General features: G+C 51.5%; 4 protein-coding genes across 4 annotated transcripts; 1 reads left to right on the top strand and 3 right to left on the bottom strand.

Moving 5' to 3' along the window:
* Nucleotides 1–582: 582 nt before the first annotated feature.
* On the top strand, nucleotides 583–1872 carry HER10_EVM0001298 (uncharacterized protein). Its single transcript, XM_035471053.1, has 2 exons — nucleotides 583–1069; nucleotides 1254–1872. The coding sequence occupies exons 1-2, from the start codon at nucleotides 971–973 to the stop codon at nucleotides 1842–1844; spliced, it is 690 nt and encodes a 229-aa protein (XP_035327592.1). The 5' UTR covers nucleotides 583–970; the 3' UTR covers nucleotides 1845–1872.
* A 3996-nt stretch (nucleotides 1873–5868) lies between these two features.
* HER10_EVM0004452 (uncharacterized protein) lies at nucleotides 5869–9105 on the bottom strand. The gene is made up of 3 exons (XM_035474096.1): nucleotides 8958–9105; nucleotides 6759–8857; nucleotides 5869–6703 (listed from the first exon to the last, which is right to left on the bottom strand). Exons 1-3 carry the CDS (start codon nucleotides 9074–9076, stop codon nucleotides 5973–5975), a joined length of 2949 nt encoding a protein of 982 aa, XP_035327898.1. The 5' UTR covers nucleotides 9077–9105; the 3' UTR covers nucleotides 5869–5972.
* Nucleotides 9106–9484: 379 nt separating this feature from the next.
* HER10_EVM0010174 (phosphate:H+ symporter) lies at nucleotides 9485–12892 on the bottom strand. Its single transcript, XM_035479643.1, has 6 exons — nucleotides 11517–12892; nucleotides 11296–11466; nucleotides 11125–11235; nucleotides 10980–11071; nucleotides 9847–10926; nucleotides 9485–9788 (listed from the first exon to the last, which is right to left on the bottom strand). Exons 1-6 carry the CDS (start codon nucleotides 11772–11774, stop codon nucleotides 9710–9712), a joined length of 1791 nt encoding a protein of 596 aa, XP_035328407.1. The 5' UTR covers nucleotides 11775–12892; the 3' UTR covers nucleotides 9485–9709.
* A 4619-nt stretch (nucleotides 12893–17511) lies between these two features.
* HER10_EVM0006762 (uncharacterized protein) lies at nucleotides 17512–19441 on the bottom strand. Its single transcript, XM_035476339.1, has 2 exons — nucleotides 18410–19441; nucleotides 17512–18260 (listed from the first exon to the last, which is right to left on the bottom strand). Exons 1-2 carry the CDS (start codon nucleotides 18646–18648, stop codon nucleotides 17984–17986), a joined length of 516 nt encoding a protein of 171 aa, XP_035328124.1. The 5' UTR covers nucleotides 18649–19441; the 3' UTR covers nucleotides 17512–17983.
* Nucleotides 19442–19984: the final 543 nt, after the last annotated feature.

The following is a 19984-nucleotide window of genomic DNA, read 5'->3' as shown; positions in this document are numbered from 1 at the left end:
GCCAGGTATTGCGAGGCAAGAGAGGCAACAGGCATCTTGATCTTTTTGCGGCTGTGCTGGTCACGTTGATAGCACCATGTTCGATTCTGATTATGAAATTTTACGCCCAGGTCACGACGAGCTAGTATCTGACCGGTTCTCATCTTTTTGAGCCTCAGGAGCTTACCCCTGAACACCTGCACTTTCTGGTGTCACCCTTCGATACAAGGGCAAATGCCGGAGCGATCAAGCAAACATCTCGGAAGCACGCCGCGGCCCCTGGGGAACACCCTCGCAAAATGCGCCCGCGGGAGCGGCGAGAACGGGTGCGCCGTCTGGCTCCCCTGCTGTGCCGCAATATGCCGACTCGAAGCGGGCGCGCAGGCTCTCGACCCCTGGCTCCTCAGTCACTTTCATTTGTCGGACTCTTTTCCAGTCTAGATGCTTTCGTGAGTGGGTCACTCACAAAGCAACTCGCAAAGCAACCCAGCTCCGTGCCATACGGACTCCGAAATGGGACACGTGCAGCTTACGCCTCGCTTCTATCGTGATGCCGCAAGTGACATTCTTGCTGCTCCTCCGCCCTTCTTCAGACCGCTACTCTGAATATCGATCCAGAACAGGATGCAAGATCCTGCCGGTCAAACGCCTCGCTGCGCGACACCTTTTGTGTACTTGCTAGTACCTAGTGACTACACATTCGCTTCATCAGTCAATACCACGCCAAGGCAGGCTTCCTCGGAGCCTTGCTAAGGTATCATTGCCGACCTCCAAGGATTCTCGGTTTTCGGTCGTCCGACTATATCAAGCTACTTCCAGTGGACACTTTGTGACTGGTCAGTGTGACCATGCATTTTCATGGGCAGTGTTTCTATGACCTCTTTGATTGTATCGACTCTGTTGTATCCTGGTCAAAGGTCGGCGCATCGGTCACGGATCTTTTGGCGTATCAATGCCCGTCAAAGTCTGATAGCTTCCTTTGTCAGACACCATGTCTGTGGACACACAAAGACCCTGGAGAAACAAACTCGAACACAATGTCTCCGTACTTTGTGCTCCAGAAACAAAGCATCAAAGCATCATGATCAAGGTATGAGGCCCGAGTAGCCTAGATTCTTCGAAGAGAGTCTTTATAAGTCAAGAGGTTTACCGGCTGTTATTTGCTCTTCTCTACTCTAAAGCAACTCAGACATCAAAAGCCAACAGCCCACATACACTCACACAAACATATCAGGTGCAACTCCAACCCCGCTCTCTGTTAACATCATCCACAGAACCAAACCCCAAATATGCCTCCTAGCGAACTCCTCAGAGACATGATCGCCTCCCGTGAAGACTATGGCGATTTCGGCGGCGTCAATTGCGTAGGGGTCAAGCGCCTCCTGGTAGGCCTCGTCGCTGTATCAACAATCTGCATCCTCGCAATCTACCTCGCAGTCCACTTCCGCATCTGCCTCGCCCGCGACAAGAAATCCTTCCGCTCCCTCGCCATCGACTTTGAGACGCTCAAGAACCAGCACGAATTCATCCGCGAGGACTCTCGTAACTTGCAGATAACGCTCGACTTTTACATCGAGGAGTACGGTCGGCATCCGCGCCATAATCAGTTGCGGTTCGAGCCTGGGCAGGGGAAGCAGACTTCGGGTGTGACTGATGTCGTCAGCTCTCCTACGGGTAATGGACGGTTGCGCGAGGATGAGGATGTCTTTGTGGTTGAAGAGCCTTCGCAGAAGGATTTGAATGGTGTTGTTGAGGAGGGTGATGTTGCGGACGGTGGTGATCGTTTTCCGCGGTTCAGCGAGGAGGAGAAAAAGAGGAAGCAAGGCAAGGTGCCGCGGATTCAGGCGATTGCAGCTGGTATGTAGGATGTTCCGCTGACGCCTCCCATTCAGGAGCAAGGCGGTAGGTAGGTTCGTTCCTAGCTAATATCCAAAAAGTGCCGTCACTCGCTGGATCCTATCAAAGTTCTACATCTCGTTTGGGAAAGCTACATGCATTGTATATCATTGATATATTGTCCTAATCTACGTTCTTGACTTGATCTACTTCATGACATACTCAAGTTCAGTCAGACACAGCTCGAGTATCCCTGCTATGATGTCTCATGTTTCGTCAAGAACCATCGAGATCGTCCGTATTTGCGGCAGCTCTCACGGTCTTGGAAGCCATCACATGAGATATGCCCCGCCCTTCTTAAGGGGTCTGCTTCCGTTGAAGTCCCACTTCCGCTTCAACGTCTCAACTACAAAGAGGGTATATAGTCAGCATCCGCCACGTTTTCTCTCATCGCCCTATCGGTGGCTCGGTCTTTGTCGTCTCGAAGCCCTTGTCCGCATGGAAGCCCATGGTCAAGCTGCCGCTGACCTCTCCAGTCCGTTTCAAAATCCATTCAACTCTGTTGTTAGCGTGTTTTCCGGTGCTCAGTACGCCGCTTTGTTATCGCACCTGGTGACGAACATGTTAGGGAGGTAGCGGAGAACTAGAAAGTGAAATGTTGAGAAAATCCTCGCCGGAGGAGGAGAAACCGGTCAACCACAAGATTAACCACCCACCTGCTTCTCTCAATCCCTCTGAACCATCTGAAATGCGGTATCTCTTTACCAGGAGTTTGTGTAGGAGTGCTCGACATGCTATCCCAACAACGCCTCTAGTCACAAATACGTTAGGGAGAGTTTGAGGAACGAGGAAGTAAGATGGTGAAGGGTTTCGTATTGCAGTTTTAATAAGGAGTCATGATAAGATAGACTAGGAACCCGCTTCACTTGATTCTTCTACTCAATCTAGAAATTCATGTTTCTTTCCTAAAGGTGTGTCTTGAAGTGCTTGGCACGCTGTCTCAATAGAAGTAACGTATCGGGTCACGAATACGTGAGCGAGAGGCAGAGATCAGAAAGTAAGATTGTTAACGAGTTTCACATTACGGTTGCAACTTGCAGGAAGGGTTCAGTCACCAGATAGGGGGACAGGGGCAGTGCACACAGTCTCGCTGCGCGATACAAGGCCTCGCGGCCGTTGTTCTGCCAGGACTAGCTCCAGCACTAATCGAGCAGCCTTCGAGGTTCTTGATGAATGTGCTTTATATGGAGACGGCGCAAACTGAGAAGAAGAAATCAGCAAGAATATATCAAAGCTACATTGGCAGCTTGAATATAAATCATGCTCAAGATGGAGCCTTGTCTTGCTGATCGATCTTGGCGAAGCCACTAGTGCTCATCATGTCGTTGATCTCAAATGTGCTATGTACTTGGATGAGCAAGAGGTACTCGAAGTGGCTGTGGACCACGACGGTAGCAACGCTTTCCCACTCTTGAACTATTCGTGAACGAACGTAATAGAAGTCATTACAGGAATAGCAATCAAGAGATCTCATAGCATCCTTTCAGTGTTCAGGACAAGTTGAGCACTGTGTGTGGTTGACTCGACTCTCCCGTCCCAGGTATGCAAGTGCAACCAAACTTTAAGTCGGGCTTTATAGTTGCGTACCTTTCGATAAAGGTCGGGGCTTTACCTTATGTACCACGTGTAGTCGGGTGGCGATTGCCACTTTTGCCTGCTCAATGGGCCATCCCTTCACAGGTGCGTACATAGGTGCCAATCCCAGGAATGTGTGGTGACAAAGGCGTCAGAGATCGGGAGTTTTGATGATAGAACAACTGCAGCCTTAAAAGGGGAGTCTCCTGCTGTAGAGCCAACGAGAACAAACAACCTAGTCTTCACTTCCTGTTGAAGAAACATGTGGTCCGAGCTAGAGCTTTCATGAATCAAAGTGCCTAACAACTCGAACACCTTCAAAGGTCCGGCCCCGTTCAAGGTCGAATCTGGGTAAGAAACAAGAAAACAAAGACCACAAGACTCGAAGAATTTCTGATACAATGTCGTCTTTCACTCACAGCCAACTTGGCCAGCCTGCAGTCTTGGTCCTCGAAACAAGGCACTTGTGAACTCGGCCTCTTGTTCAGTTCCTGACCACAATGAAAAGAAGAACAAAGCCTGTTGCGGATGAAACATGCATTGAAGACTCGACTTCGGTGGAACTTGAGATTGAACTTTCGAAGAGGGTCCTATATAGATTCTGGTTGATATCCAGCCATCGATGTAGTTTTCTTCTATCCCCATCACGCATTTGAGTCTTCCACATCAACAAGCTCGACTTCCATTCAGTATGCAGGTGAAAGCTCCCTCGACACTATTCACTAACATCATGACGAGCCACAGTTATAAGTCTCATCTCCTCTCAATACCTACATGAAGCATTCTGGCCTCGTCATCTTCCAAACTCCCATTCTCAACCGAGTCAACGTGGCTTGTGCTACTCTGCAACCAGATCTCCCAAACTTTGGCATGTAAGTCACGCCATCTCATTAGCTCACTGACAGACATCAGGTCCTCGACAAGTCGGCGTCGGCTGACATATTTCAATCGTACCTGACACTTGTGAGTTTCCCAACCCCTTTAGTCTTTGCTAATCAGAACAGTGCATGAATCCTTTCAGGCCACAACGGCTGATCTTAAGGAAAGCCAAGGTAAGTCCTCCCTGCTCTCCTGCGCTGACATGGATAGTAATTTAGACGACCGCCTTCAAAACACGATGCGATTTCTTTGGTATCGAAAGTAAGTTTTCCACACATTTTACGAAACTGCTGACCGTAGGCGCTTACGAACGAAGACGGATGAGCATGCAGTCCAAACTCCAACTTCACAAGTCATTGCTAAAAAAAATCTAGAACTTGGTGTCCCCGTACAATTCAGTATTCGGGTCCAAGATAACCGTATGTCCTCCCTCCCCCCTTCAGCTGACTTGGACAGTAACTTGAGACCCTCGAGTTCTCAACTCTTCAACGATCCTATTCCTCCGAATGAAAATGTGAGTTTCCTTCATATCTTACTCGACTACTAACTATAGAGTCTCGCAAAAGAAAGCGACTGCTGCCTGTGGTCGAAAGTTCATCTTGCCGTAAGTCTCATTCTTTCTTCACTAAACGGATCTGGGTTTAAAATGCAACTTTTCCGCCCAGTATTTCGATTGAAGCACCTGTAAGTCTTCTCTTTCCCGCCAACTAAGAACTCGAGAAAAAAGCAGCTCTAGACTATGCTAGTTATACATCCATGATCTCGCGTCCTATAGTGTTCAACTCTCCGTTATTGAAAACTAACCATAGGGCATCACGCATCAACCCACATCACATTAGACCACAACTATGGCTAGGTAGACTGTAAGTCTCTCCAGCCCTCTCTAACACGCTGAAATCAATATTCCCCAGGTCTCTTATAACAGAATATCAAGTACTCAGGCGTTTTAGCGATAAGTAGGTAAGCACCCCAACCTTTGATACTGACGCGGAAGACTAGAGACAATCCCTCCATCATCAAACGCTCATCTGCCGACGATAAATACACCGCAAGATTCTGCGGAGTGAATGCATAGACCATCGTGTAAGTACTCCTATTCCCGCAAGTTGTCGGCTGACGCAATAGCCCGAATAACGTATTCCCCGAGAGCCTTCGAGACGAGTAACACGACCGCTTACAAGCTGCGGATCGAAAAGCTCCGTACCACTACGGCGATCGATCCGGACGGTACGACCGATGCGAAGCGAGCCGATTCCACCGACCGAATGCACCTGAATAATGGCGAATAATCTGAAAGAGCCGGGATCTTTGTTTGTCTTTATTATTATCGAAGGGGTTGATAAGAGGGCTCGTGGATGCTTGGTGGTTTAAAGGGGGCATAGCCAGGCTGGGAATAAAGAATGAGCAAAGGGGTCAAGTTCGGGCAATGTTGCTCAAGCCGGTCCCTTACAGCAGACTGCTTGTCGAGACAGCATGGATCATACAAGACATACATTCTTTGTCACCAAAATAGAAAAGTTCATCTCGTTTTGATCAATGGGGATGAGAAAATTCCAATACCTAACGCCCTAAAGTTACACAAAGCTCTAGCAAGATATCCCTTTGAGGCCGTAGAAGCCATTATTCATTTCGTCGTAGCCAGTTTAGAAGAACTTGCTCTTCAGCCCTCCCAGGACCACATTCCTCTTCTGCTTGTTGATGTATTTGCCAACGTCGTCCGCCCAGCCCTGGCTCTGGTTTTGCAGACTATCCATGTTATCGCTCATGATGTTCAGCTTCTCCGTGCGCTCGTTAAGCTGCCTCGTCAGATAATCGCCCCAGCCTTCGTTGGATCCTCCCGCACTACTCGAGCCGGGCTGGCCTGCAGAGCGAGCAGCTCTCGCTTCAGCTGCCGCGGCGGCCATCATACGCCGGCTTGGAGGGCGATTAGGGTCGATGAGAAGGTCGAGGTCTGTCGGAGAGATATGCTGCGTGCCGGAGAGCCATTGTATGTTCGAGATTGTCGGGCGCGGGGGTGTGACGAGCTCGGGGTTGACGAGGATGTCGTCGCTTATCTGAAGATCTTTGCCAGTACCCCAAACATTGAGGACGGCAATCTCACTGGGGCCAGTCCAGCCGAAAATGTCGCCAGTCTGCGTAACTACGGACGACAGAGTGCGACTGCCATCGAGCATGGGAAGCGGCGCGTTGCCAATTTCCTTGAGACCAGGAATGGAGAATGCACGAGTCGTTCGGTCGCCGAACACACCGACAATGGCGAAGCCGTGAAGCTCGAACTCAGTGACGTTGGCTGCATCGCAGAGGATGTCGTCAAAGGTTTTGGAAGCGCCCTTCCCGCCGGCGGGCTTGAAGATTCGAATTTCAGTTTGTGTCACTAGTCATTTGTCAGTATCAGCCAGCGCAAGAAGTGTCGTATCCAAGGGGCTTACCAGCAACGAGAACACCATTAACCTGCTGCCCGTTTCTGAGCCCTGCTACAATCGGACCTGTTGCAAAAGCAGGTCTTCCAGAGTCTGCTTGGATGGGGCAGAGTGCCACTACCTGGCCATCAAAATGCTGGACGCCAGCTAGCTTGACGGAGTAGCTATTGCCAGATGGCAACAGCTTGAACGTGGCCACTTTGCCGAGGTTCGTGCCCACAAAACAACAGATGCTAGAGTAGTTGTCGCCTTCTAGCGTCATGACGCTAAATTCGATGGCCACCGGCCACTCCTTTCCATGGGCGTTCCCATGAGACCCTTTCAAGAAAGATGATCTCTTGGATTGCTGAGCAAATTCAGTCATGGAGATTTGAAAGATGACAGAGGGGCCACGCAAGTCGATGACACTGAAGAAACCACCCTCAGAGCCGACGCCTACGAAGCCCACGTCCGAGACGCAAGTGGCCGTGATGGGACCTTGCATCATCTCGTACAGTTGCCACGGCTGCAAACCCTCCTTGAGGCCGGGCTCCGCTCTTGAGCTGATGTCCGTCAGCGCTCCCGGGTTGGGCGGCAGATCTTCATGGTGGTCTTTTCCAAAGAACCGATTGCCGGCCCATCTGTAGAGAACCAATTCACCCGTACGCGTTCCGACCGCGAATTCGCCAGTGTTGGGGGCCATGTTCATCGCGGTGATGTCGATGTCCTGGTAGCGGTCCAGTGCGCGTGCCACATCAACTTGCAGCATGGTTGGATTCTCGATCTCATCATCATGACCAGCATCCCAAAGCCGCACGGTGCTGTCCCCATGTGCTATCTGGAAGATCGTGCGACCTTCATATCTGCGCTTTGGCTTCGCGGTCTCGGCACCACCCTTCAGAAGAGGTTCGCCCTGGTTTCTAGTCTCAACCATTCCCATCCAGCGACCTCTATCCAACGTTTGCACAGCGAATTTGTTGACATATGGGTGGACAAAGGAGACGGAAGGATGCAGTTGGTTCGTGGGGCTGATGGGGTATCCCGACGGAAAGCTCATCGTCAGCAGCTCACCCGAAGTCAGGAGGGTCATGATTGCAATGGGATCTTGTGCGCCAGCAAAATAGGGCGAAGAACGAGGAATGAGGAGGAAGTCTGCCACTTGAGCGCCCGGTGGAGTCGGCAAGGTGATTTGGCGTTTGCCTTTCAGATGGTCCTGGAGGACTTGCCAACTCGAAGTCGCATAGATTGGTGTTTGGCCCAATTCGATGAAGGTCAGCCCCTCCTGGGGAGATTCCGGATTCTGACCACCAGAAATCAAGAGCCCAGTATCATCCGGATTCTCCTTGCAGCACCAAGCAATACGTCCATATGGCTCTGTGTAGCCGGCATGTCCGGCGTTCGGTGTTGGCTGATCGACACTCATTTCGGTGAGGGTCCTTGCCATGATGATGCGGCCATCCTTAGGATCCCAGAATACCAAACTGCCATCTTCGTGCGCCGTCATGATAAAGGTTCCTGTCGGATGCCAGAGAGCATGCGTGACTCTCGGCCTGCGAACTGTGTCCGCCGGCTGCCCTCCACCACCAGGTGCGCCTGGTTGAAGTACGTATTCGAAGAACTTGAGAGCTTTGTTTTGCTTGAACGAATAAATAACGATGCCGGTGGTGTACGCAATGAGCATTTGCCCGATATCTCTCGGATGCAACGAAATGCTCACCAGCCCAACAATGCGGGCATTCGGATCCCTCTCTTTCCAAAAGTTTGGTAGCCGGAATGATCTCGCAATGTTCTCCCTGTCCAAATCGTAGGCCAAGACTTCTCCGGTGGCCATGCCAAGAAAGGCCCAATCGAGCATGGGATCTGTGACCATGGAAATGACCTGACCGGGGCAGACGAGAGCCGCGATGCGCTTCGCAGTGTTGAGGTCCCATACTCCCAGTTCGTTCTTGGCATCAAGGGAGACGAGCTTATTGGCGGTGAAGTGGATAGAACGGAAAGATGTGTGCCTTGGCGGCTCCATGACCTTGGAGACTCTGTTTTGGCCGAAAACGAAGATCTTGCCGGGGCCGAACTTCGACTCGTTGGTCGCAATTGCGAGAAGGGACTGAATCGGATCGTATGCTAGGCAACTGCACCATTTCCAGTCAGTCTCGGGCCTCACATAGAAGTCTGCAGTTCGAAATGCCATGAGGTTGACGCGCGTCAACGTGGGGTAGCTTGGCTACTGACCTAACCTGCGAGTTGATGCCGTATGCAGACTGGTAATCGGGAGCAAAGAGCTCGGGGATGATTGACGCAGACAGGTCATTCTGCATGCCTGTCTGCTTTTGTCGAAGAAAGGCGGCCATGGTGAGAGAGTGGTGCAAGTTGGATCTGGAGATGTAGGAGGGAGGTCCGGGAAGCTTGGGGGGGATGCCCCGAACTTTCAATACTTTAGGGCGGCCGAAGATCCGCTTGGCGGGGTGCTCGGTGGGCAGTGGTCAAAGTCCCTGCAGCGAACCAAACGGACGTCATAAGGTTACCATTGGTCTGTGCCCCACTCAAGCGAGCCCAAAGCCCAAGCTCCTGCCAACGATTGACGGGTTATGTAAGCAATCTTCAACGGCGTCTAGGCCCATCCGACTCTCCACCACCACCGCTTCAACAACAACTTCAGCTTGCCTGAATGGACAGCATTACATATGATCTCAGATGCTCTGCATACTGGCAGAAGTTTCAACATTAGTTACCATGCGTTACCGGGTCAAGCAAGATGTCCCGTTGTATGGACGGTCGGCGGAACCAAGATCACAATTCCCACGATTCGATCACAACCAGCATGACTGAGCAACGCAACCTGCAGCTGATAATGCTGTCTATTATGTCTACAATATACTACGTATGAAACTCTTCCACACCATCTTTTACTACAATTAAGGGTATCGATCGCTGCTCAAAACAACGAATGCTTAAATTTGGGTTCACCTTCAGTGGCACCATGTCTAGACGGAGCCGGCAGCAGTGCCCTCCTCAACACGCTTCTCCTCGTTGTGTCCGTGGACGGGAATAGCACTTGTTGCCCTGCGAGTTTAGTCAGTACAGTTTTGGGAGCAATACACCACAGGAAAGTGGAACTTACAGGTCGTCCTCGCCGGAGAGCTCCTCGAGCGTCTTTCTCGCCGTCTCGGGGATCAGAAGGGTGGTGAAGAAACCGCAAAGCATGAAGAGCGCAAAGATCTGCATGATGTGGTTGAGCCAAGGAGTGCTGTATCTCGGGTCGGTCTTGGCCTTGGCGGCATCGGCACCAATGGTACGGAGGGGTCCGAAGACCACCTGCGCAATAATGGCACCGACCTTGCCTGAGGCGGCAGATATTCCGTGAGAAGTGGATCTGTATCTGGTAGGGAAGCATTCGCCAGGAACGATGAAGGTCGTTGAGTTGGGACCGGCGTTAAAGAAGAACTGCGAGAGGGTGTACAGCGCCATGAGAGCAGAGCCCGAAAGGTTCCAGTAGTCGAAACCGATGACGCAGAAGAGGAGCGTGAGAGCGAAGAATCCGAAAAGCTGGATGGGCTTGCGGCCAATGGTATCGACGAGAGCGGCAGAGACCCAGTATCCGGGAACCGCACCGGCGCAGACAAGGATTAGGTTGCCAACAGCCGTCTTGTAGAAGATGTGGTACATATCAGCACCACCAGACCATCCGATGGCGTTGAGGATGATGGCGTTGTTGAGGCCCAGGCCGTAGAACGCCACATCAAGGAAGAACCATGAACCAGCGGTACCGAGGAGGACCTTGGCGTTCTTCCAGGTGCTGTAGTGGCTGAAGAAATCCTTCCACGAGGCCTTGGGAACCTCAAGCTGCTGCTTGGCCTCCTGGCGAGCGATGACGCGAGCAGCCTCATCGACCTGAGACTCACCCCACTTGCCCTGCTTGTAGTAGTCGACGTCGCCCTCAGCCTTAGAAACATCGTTGTCGACATCGAAGGTGTATCTGGGAGTCTCGGGGATGGTAAGGCGGAAGTACAAAGCGATGCAGCCAGGAACAGCGCCAAAGCCGATCATCGTGCGCCACATCTTATCGACGGCCATGATGCAAGGCTCGGTGGTAGAGCAGGTGGCGGCCTTGCTAGCAGTCTCAAGGGAGCCCTTGAAGCCGGCGGTGACGATCAGAAGCATGATGCCACCGGCAAGCTGGCCGAAACCCTGGTTGGCAAATCTGTTGCCGACGTTAGAAGAGAATCACTCATTGGGGCGGAGCCGAGGACTTACACTGCGTTCATCATAAATCCTCTCCACTTCGTCGTGGCAAACTCGGAGGTAATGATAGCGCTAAGGGGGTAGTCACCACCGATACCGATACCCTGCGGCCGTTGTTAGTGGCATTCTGCCTCGAAGTCATCAAACCAGAACTTACCATGATGATACGCCAGAAAACGATGAGGCCGACGATGGAAACAGACGGGGAGGAAGACGAAAGAGCCTGGGCAAGGGTAGCAATGATGATGACCATCAATTCGACACCGTACTGTCACTGAGTTAGCTATCTCCTCTATTTGGCAACGTCAATGAAGCTGCGAGCGCCTACCATCTTCTTACGACCGACGATATCGGCCAGAACACCGAATCCGACCTGACCAACAACGGTGCCGGCGGAGGTAGCGACCTTGATAGCGGTGTCGTGCTCAGCAGGAAGAGTGCCGCCGAAGTACACTATGCCCAGCATGGAGGTGACGAGACCGATGGTGAAGATATCGTACTGGTGCCTAGTCAGTCTCGACCAATTCGTCTGTTCGTAGGACAACGTACCGAATCGGTAAAGAAACCAATACCAGCGACAACGATGGCACGAACATGGTACCAGCCGAAAGGCGCCTTGTCGATCTCGGCCAAAGCAAGGCGACGGCGCTCGTTGGCGTCAGCGACGTGAGCGAAGTCGTTGTTGAAGTTATGGAAGGCTGCATTTCCTCCCGAGGTCTTGTTGTGCTTGATGTCGGCACCGGTCAGCTCGCGAGGAGCGGCGGTGTCCACGCCCGCGGCGTGCGAAGGTTCGATGACACCGGCCATTGTGTCGATCTGCTCAAAGTCCGGTTTGACTAAACGAATGGCAAAGTCAGGCCCGAAGAAGAAAGCAGGTTTGGGTGGCTTTGATGACCTGCTGGGAAGGATGAGGGAGGAGCGTGAGGAGCAGACAAACTCAAAGCTTAGGGGGATCGGGGAGTGTGTTTGGCTTATAAGCAGGACACATGTGGGCAAGGGGACTTGGTGCCATCTGAGCTGACAGCCTTCTACAGAGTTACATGCATGGATATTGGCAACGAACACTCTCTAGTGGACCCGGAAGATGCGACGACTAGGAACACCGACGAGGAAGAAGACGAAGACATGGTTCAGAATCAGCCTCCACCTCGGAGACTACGTGCTAGCGTAGAGGTCGGGACGAGATGGAGGGATTCCAGGGAGGGCTGTTGTACCTCGTAGGGCGAATGACAAGCGTCAAAGAAGTGCGAGAGTATCGCCTGGACTATGATCCTTTGGGTCACCTCTAAGAGAGCGAGACATCGGCTATGGATTCGACAGCAGACAAGACAAGGTTCGAAATGGAAATGGCCCCCCACCCGGGGACCAGCAATATGGAGACCGCCGACGAGGACCAAGAGAGGAGCCAGGCGATAGAAGAGAGGCGTGGAGGGCAGCAGGGATGTTTGCTGCGCAGGTCTGGAATTATGGTTGTGTGGAACCGTGCTCGGCGACTGATTGGGAATGGCGCGTGTTTTTCACTTTTTCCCAGACTTCGTCTCTCGTCTCTACTTTGGCTGAACTTCCAGACCGCGACTCCCGACTGGCTGCCCGCCCATTTCACTTTCTGCCTCTTACACCGGCTACAGAAAGATCAAACAAGACATAGGGCGTCATCGGACTTTTCGCGAGGTCGAGTCGCATTGAAAATGCTGGCTGAAGAGAGGTCTAGACAAGCTGTCCAACTCATACTGGAAGTCGACACTCACAGTAGAAGTGAGTTGTAACGGCCCGCTCATGTCAATGTTGTTCGGGAACCAATAGGCACGCTCGCTTTGAGAACATGGTCCCTTGGAGGGGCGATGCTAGTCCAGTCGGGGAACGACCAACGACGGTGGCACGCGCGGTACCGCTCTAACAATTTCCGATCTTATTTCCCTTGTCCAGGCCAACCTAGCACCCTCACAACACATCGAGCAGGCTGCAGGCCCAACGATCTGAAGCCCAAGCCGGATTGCAGTCAAGCTTTCTGGGCGCCTCAAACGGGAGACTTGGCTACAGCCGATCATGCTTGGCTACCGGGTGGATTCTCCCAGTGGCAGCTTGGCAACGCGAAAGCAGTTCATCCAAGATGGCCAAGTCTAAGACGTAAACGTGGAACAAGAAGACAAATGGCCCGCCCCTCGTCGCTGTCGATTTCCGAGGCTTGATGACGCCGAATGTTTCATTATCGCCGAGAAGTAATTCTCTGCTGGCATATCATGGCAGGCTTTTGCAGCACGTTGGCCGCCATTCCACGTCGGAACCGTCCATACTCTAGCCTATTCCACATACCGAACGCCCGATACGAAGACCAATCAGTCCAGCAAGACAAGGGGTACCACGGTTTGCCTGACTGACATGTCCCTTCCCGCCGGAGGTACTTCCCTTCCTCTCCAACTTCCAGCATCAGCCTAGGCCCGGCCGACCCTCCCGTGGATTCAGCCCCGGGGTGGTGGTGAGGGAGGTGGGCTTTATGTTTCCGTGCTACGGCCCGCCAATCACATTGCGAGTCGGGAGCACGTTGCGCTACGGCTCTACCCAGCAACGACATTCGATGTCAATGGCTTTGGATTTCAGCGCTGGACTTTTTTTCATCTCTTTGTCTTGACGAAAATCGGCCAAACTAGGAGGTTTTGAATAGTGACTGCTTTATGAAATTGACGGCATGTCGTTGAAGAGAATGAAATACCCTGGTGCGGCTTGCATTCCTGGCTGGAAGCTCCCGTGGTCTGCCGCTGCTTGGCACTTGGCATCGACAACCTTTTACCGCTGAGGTTGCGCGATGATGCCACCGCCAAGAAGGAGGCCAAGCTTTCGGGCGTGCGACGACGACGCCCGTCTGGGAATGTCGATATTGCCCTTCCCCAACAATGAAGGGAGTCCTGCAAAGCTGTCGCGTGCCCGTTGTCTCATTACGGACGGGTCATTCAAGTCTGTTCGCTGGAGACGTAAAAGTCAAGTCTCGTCAAACCACGTGCTCGGACGGCGTTCCCTGTTGGCAGACCTGTCGTAGCCAGATCGACGTCGCCTCATTGAAGGGGTTCATGTATGACACCGGGGCGCGTGTTGCATGGCGTTACGCGTATGTATCCTCTCTATTCCGGCTCTCTGGTACAGATATCCTTGCCGCTGTCGCATGGCGTATTTGCGCACAGGACCTTCAAGGCTCAATGAGACTTTGAAATACCTCTCTAAGTAGCTGGAGAGAGCGAGAAAGATAGCATATCGTCAGTCTGATGAGTTCAAGATCGCTCGAACTCTGTACGAAGTTAAGCCCATCGGCAGCGTTCGATTGCCACCGCTATCAAAAGTCGGCCGTACCTAAGTTTTCACCAAGATCATTCTAGCCATCAGTCTCAACACCATCTTCCGACCTGTCGCACCACGCCTCCCGATCCTACTGATCAATTCGGTTGTTCATCGCTACGATAGGGAAGTATCCCATCTACCCGAAAAAAGCCCAACCCCAATTCTCTCTCTTCCACAGTCGTCAGCCGGGACGCTACGGACCCCCAGCTAGTCCTGTCCAGACCTGCCAGACTAAGCCAGGGTCCGGTTCCCAGTCGTCTCTGGGGTGGGATCCAGATGGGGGGTCCATAGTCTCCATTCGAACCAATGGAGCCCCAGATTTCACACACGTGGGTGGAACCGTTCGTCCCCTTGGCTCGGGACGTGTATTTCGACCTCGACGCGCAGCCGCTGCTGCGGGAACAAGTCGTTCTCGGTCGCCCAAAGGAGTGCTCAAAAGTGCCAAAGTCAGTCCGACTTTTTTTGCTTCCAGGACACATACGATTTCATGACACGAAGAATCGCCCGCGGCGCGCGACGGCTGGCTTGTCCGGTCTTCGCGGCTTACCATTTTTGGGCGTTTGTCCGGGCGTTAGCTCGGTACTTGTGTCACGCATGAAAATGGCAGGGAAGGGAAAGTTTCCAACTACCATTTGCACTGCTCTGTTGGGCAGTCGGACTTCATTTCTAGACACGCCTGATGTGATGGAGCAGCCAACCCAATGTCGCTGATTTGCGCTTACCCTACTCGATGATCTTCAGTATGTCATGCCGCAGTCGAGCTAGAGAAAGCTGCCCGACGTACCCTTTCCCTGAGCTCACTTAATACCTCGCTCCCACTGTGACATGTCATGGCACTTGTTAGCGCGGGGGTTGGCTTTCAATCCATTTTTGACACCATTCTCTGAGGAGACATCAGGCTCGTCGATAGTGGCACATGACGTCGAAGAGAGTTCTCCACTGGTTCAATGCTATGATAAGGCCGTTTTCCCTCACGAGGTACTACATGAGACGAAGAAGAAGAAGAAGGAGGAGGAGGAGGAGGAGGAGGAGGAGGGCTTAACTCCGATATTTGCTCCAATCTCGAAGATCTTGTAGGCAAAAAGAACTAAAAAATAATAACAAGATGGACTCTTCAACTCTTAGGAAACATATGTCATGTGAGCCTCAGATTTCTCAAAAAGTCTTTGCAAGATAGCCATGAGGTTATACTGAGTCCCCCGCTCAAATGCCGAACTATTTCCTGAAAAACAGGGGGCTTCAGTAATCCGTCGTCGACTTCTACATGGAAAAGAGGAACGTAGGTCTATTTTTGAGAGATCGGCCTTTCCTCATTCTCTTTTTCGCCTTTCTCGCATTACCTGTGGATCTGGCAATGCAATATGATGACCACAACGCGGACCAGAATCCTCATTCATCAATGCAGACCACGTGGCTCGGCATAAGCATTTACAGATCCCATAAGTCCGAGGAGGGAAGGCTGCTTAGACGCCTTTCCCTTCAGGAGATTTTCAGCCTCGGCCTGTTTCACTGACGAGGGTCGAGGATCTTCGAGCTAAAGCTCTAGTATGATCACACGTACATGCATTTGGGTCACTCTCGTCAGAAATCTTTCTGAAAGTTCTGATGAATAATGATTACACATAAACGCTTGAGAAGTGCAAATCCTCCTACCTGCCTTGGTGGATGGCACTGGATGCTACACGTAGAAGACCTAATACCCACCCACGACTTATGAGAGGACGCTTTACTCGATGATCTTTGTTGCCATTTGATGCGGAGACACTGGTTCGGAATCCCCGAAATTGAGATGCGAGTCATCGAACAGCTTACACGCTGGCATTTCTGGAAGCGAAACAACACGATGGCCCAATGTGCAAGGGTCATACTAACACAAAAGTAAGTCTCACTACGCCTCATACTCCCAAAAGCAGCGGTCTGTGTATATGTAGAAGTATATTCCGGTGGAAAAGGAGAAATACAAACTTCTCAAAAGTGCCTGAGGACACGCCGGTAAGGACCTTTATGGCTGTACTGCAGGAAACTCATCATCTCTGAGGAGATGAGGTCTGTTATGAGCTGTACTTTTCTGGGAATATTCAGCGGGCTTTGGTCATGACGAATGGCTGGGGACGAGGCTGTCTTGGAAGTCTGCACACGACTGCTGAGAACGAACTCGCAAGGTTCGTCGACGAATCCAAGCTTTTTTGTCTTACCATCCGCTTTACTCGATTTTGTCTTTGAAGAATTTCTCAGCCTTCCTCCCGAGTGTCGGCCTTTGCCAACGGAGACGAAGGGTTTAGTCTCCTCAAATGAGAGACACGGCCTCGGCAACACTGTCGGATCCTTATCCTGTGAAAACAAACTCAACTCTCCATCCAGTTCTAATCTCATCTCTTGAAAATGTTCCGCTATCATTTCAGTTACTGTGCTACAAGGCTGAAGAGCTAATAGGCTGAACTGTTCGCATTGATCCTTGGAACTTTTGCAGTGTTTTTAAAAGTAGGCAATCAATTGCAGGCTCGTATCAAGATATCACGGAGTCTTCATTTGATGGACCAATTCTAGAACCATGTTAGAGCTGTTTCTGTCTGGATGAGATATTGCAATGGGAACTTTTGAATACATGAGTGAATGAATTTGTGCTCCAGCAAACAGTAAACAGTAACATGCTTCATTTCAATGATATCGGTTTCAATCAGCGTCTTGATCTGCTCACCTTTTAATCGGCATATGAGGAGGTCTTCGTAAAAGACGGAGCACGGATGGGACTTCTCTCCCACGTTATATCGAGAGCCCGAGTGCAATTATGCCTGACCTTCAATTTCAATGATGGACGCAAGACAGACTAGAAAGCGGCATTAAATGGACCTAGTATGCTTTTTAAATGGTCAGGATGCTCGTTGACAGTCTACTAGAAAAATCTGAATGCTCTGTTGCAGTCAACCTTTCCCCAGAATCCCGGAAGAAAGGCATGCTGCTGGTCTTGGGACTGCGAACGGGCAGGCCTTTGGTTCTTACTCGTTTCATTATCTTCTCAAAAATCCTTGATACTGAGCTGACAACTCACAGTGAGTAAAGCTCGATAATTGAGTTTATCATGATCTGCCTACCTTGCTCTACGGATTCGGCACTATTCCCCAAACGCTCAGGATAGGTAATCAAACCGGCAGCCAGGGCTAGCCAAGAACATCTCATCCACGCATCAACGTCACAAGAACAAAGCGCAGTCAAGCCCAGGACATATCGTTTGTGCATCATTATATTCCTCCTCACTACTAGAAACCACTCATCTCAGGCCCAAGATCATGAAGCAGCCGTCGAGTCGTGTTCCATTATAAGTCCATCGCATGATTTCATGAACAAAAGGTATCAAATGTCCAGAAATCCCAGGAAAAATCCAAAATACCCTCCCAAGTCTATAAGGCTTCCTTGTCTGGTTCAGCAGCTTGTGAAACGAAGCAGCCCATCCCAAACCCAATTTCGGAAAATTACCAAGAATATAAAACAGTTGAATCTGTTGCCTGGTTGCGTAGATCATGTCCACATCGCAAGTTAAACGAACCGAAAAAAGATGTTGTGAAGCCGCAAAAAAGAAGAAGAGAAGGCATCACCGTCCTCCCTATTTCCTCATCCCCTCCTCATCCACTCTACACCAAAACCCGCATCACTCATTCACTCACACACCACCACACAACGCACATCTCTCAGTACGTCATATCAAACTCCTCCCTGACATCAAAGTCCATGCCCACATGCTTGGTCCGCAGGTGACGGACAAAGTTGTCGCGGCGGTTATACACGTGCCCCGTCTTCGCCTTTCGGCAACCGGGGACGCGGCACCTGTAGCCCCCGCCCGCGCCGTCGCCGTCGAGCGTCTCGTGCGTCTTCTTGTGCCGCTTCAGGTCCTTCATGGTCGCAAAGGCCTTGTCGCAGTTCGCTTCGTCGCAGAGGTACTCCTTGATGTGGTACCTCTCATGTTTGCTGATGATGAAGAATTTTGATGTCAGTTTCATGGACTTTTCTCACCATGCGTGAAGTTGATGAGTTCTCTTGTCAATTCCGAACAAGAGAGAGAGAGAGAGGAAAGAGCGGGGGTTTGTGTGTGTGTAAGGAAAGTAGGTGAGATTTACGTCAAATCACTAGGTCTGCGAAAGACCTTGCCACAATTCTGCCAACGGCATTCAAAACGTAGTCGCGAAATGTCGATACCGGCGGCAGCGGGCGTCGCGACGCCGTTGCTGAACCCGCTGTCGCTGGCCTTATCGCTTTCATTTTCGTTCCCGGGGTTTAGGGGGCTTCGAGTCGGGCTCAGCGTTTCCGAAGAATAGGAGGGGGTGTCGAGTGGACACTCCATGACACCAAGTGCCATAGGTGATCTCCATGATGAACACGGCAACGAGCCGATGATCGGAGGAGGTGGAATGGGTGGGTCGTCGACCGAATCTAGTTTCAAGATGGAAGTCGTCGTCTGGTCGGAGTAGTATTCGCAGTAGCAAATGGTGTTTCCGAGTAACACGCAATAACAAGAGTCAACAAGGTTGGGTTGTATATTGGTGTCTAGGTAGAACGCCACCGTGGCAGAGTGGGAGGGTTTTCCTGGGTGAGAAGTGTTGAAGACCTGATCCGATGATCAAGGCTTAGACCGACCCGTTCGAAGGGGGGAAAGGGTCGTCGGAAATGGGGAGGACGGTTAAGCGGTTAACAGATCCAAAGGCAACAGCGAGCCCTGGGGTGTAAGGGTGCTTTGACCGAGTCAAAGAGTAGGCGGGGAAATTCCCCGCATGCGGCTCTCAGAATAGAAGATGATTCTCCGGGGAGGCTACCAAAAAGGTATTGGTGTTTTGTGACGAGCAGTTGAGGTTGAAGCGTGAGGATGCTATCGGGCCATTCCGTTAGGTATGTGAGGTTGAGATGATTCTCCTAAAGCGGTTTGCTTGGAGTATCTAGATTCGTTTGCTGTCGAGGTCCGAGAGCAGGAAGTAGTTGAGATGAGATGGGATCACGGTCGAGGTTATATAAATGGAGATTGAGTTACGTCCGGGTTGCTGGATTCAGACAAGCTTCTCGGGATGAGGCTGATGGCGGCGCGGGGTGGCGGGATTGAATGTTCCGGGTTTCTCGGTAGTCAAGGATTTGCAGACGTGGGGGAAAGCGGAGAGTCGAGACCTTTTTGACTCACGGACAAGGAGCCGGGCCGTGGCGATACTTAAGTAAAGTGAGCGCAGATTCGACGTGCTGGATCTGGCGGACACGGCGGGGCGGTGCATCGGAGAGGAGGGGGCCTCAAAAGTTTAGAGGCTAGCAGTGACTACCATTCGCTAGCAAAGACTGGCATTGGTTCTGATAACGCAGGGTGGGCAGCATATTGGAGCATGTTGGAGTGAAGATGAGCCAATTGGAGATGATCGGAACGTCCAACTGGGGCTCGCCGTTGGTCGGTTTGGGCAACCTGCATATCTGCCCAGCACTCACACGTTGGGCTCCGCTCAACCTTAGTTTTGGCGCGCCATTATTCGCCCAACCCATCCTTCAATGTCATCTCTCACCGAGCTTTGGACAGAAGGTGGGCACGAGACCAGACTACCAAGAAGCCGCAGCAATACTCCTTCCTGACGGAAAGTGCTCCCAAGGACACAAGATCCAAGATGATGGAACCGAAGACAAGAGTGAGGTTCCAAAGAGCAGAGAAAACTGATAGAGTACAA

This window comes from Colletotrichum scovillei (assembly GCF_011075155.1).
Source record: "Colletotrichum scovillei strain TJNH1 chromosome Unknown Contig00010, whole genome shotgun sequence".
NCBI classification, from domain to species: Eukaryota; Fungi; Ascomycota; class Sordariomycetes; order Glomerellales; family Glomerellaceae; genus Colletotrichum; species Colletotrichum scovillei.
This window is presented reverse-complemented; position numbering and strand designations above follow the sequence as displayed.

Bases quoted from the DNA above. Each gene is read 5' to 3' on its own strand.
- HER10_EVM0001298 (XM_035471053.1), top strand. From the start codon at position 971: ATGTCTGTGGACACACAAAGACCCTGGAGAAACAAACTCGAACACAAT. The intron at 1,070-1,253 runs GTATGAGGCCCG...CATCATCCACAG, and splicing joins ATCAAAGCATCATGATCAAG to AACCAAACCCCAAATATGCC.
- HER10_EVM0004452 (XM_035474096.1), bottom strand. From the start codon at position 9,076: ATGGCCGCCTTTCTTCGACAAAAGCAGACAGGCATGCAGAATGACCTG. The intron at 8,858-8,957 runs GTCAGTAGCCAA...GAAATGGTGCAG, and splicing joins GGCATCAACTCGCAGGTTAG to TTGCCTAGCATACGATCCGA. The intron at 6,704-6,758 runs GTAAGCCCCTTG...ACAAATGACTAG, and splicing joins TAATGGTGTTCTCGTTGCTG to TGACACAAACTGAAATTCGA.
- HER10_EVM0010174 (XM_035479643.1), bottom strand. From the start codon at position 11,774: ATGGCCGGTGTCATCGAACCTTCGCACGCCGCGGGCGTGGACACCGCC. The intron at 11,467-11,516 runs GTACGTTGTCCT...ACTAGGCACCAG, and splicing joins TTGGTTTCTTTACCGATTCG to TACGATATCTTCACCATCGG. The intron at 10,927-10,979 runs GTAAGTCCTCGG...CGTCGGCAACAG, and splicing joins GGATTTATGATGAACGCAGT to ATTTGCCAACCAGGGTTTCG.
- HER10_EVM0006762 (XM_035476339.1), bottom strand. From the start codon at position 18,648: ATGGCACTTGGTGTCATGGAGTGTCCACTCGACACCCCCTCCTATTCT. The intron at 18,261-18,409 runs GTAAATCTCACC...CTTCATCATCAG, and splicing joins CGCAGACCTAGTGATTTGAC to CAAACATGAGAGGTACCACA.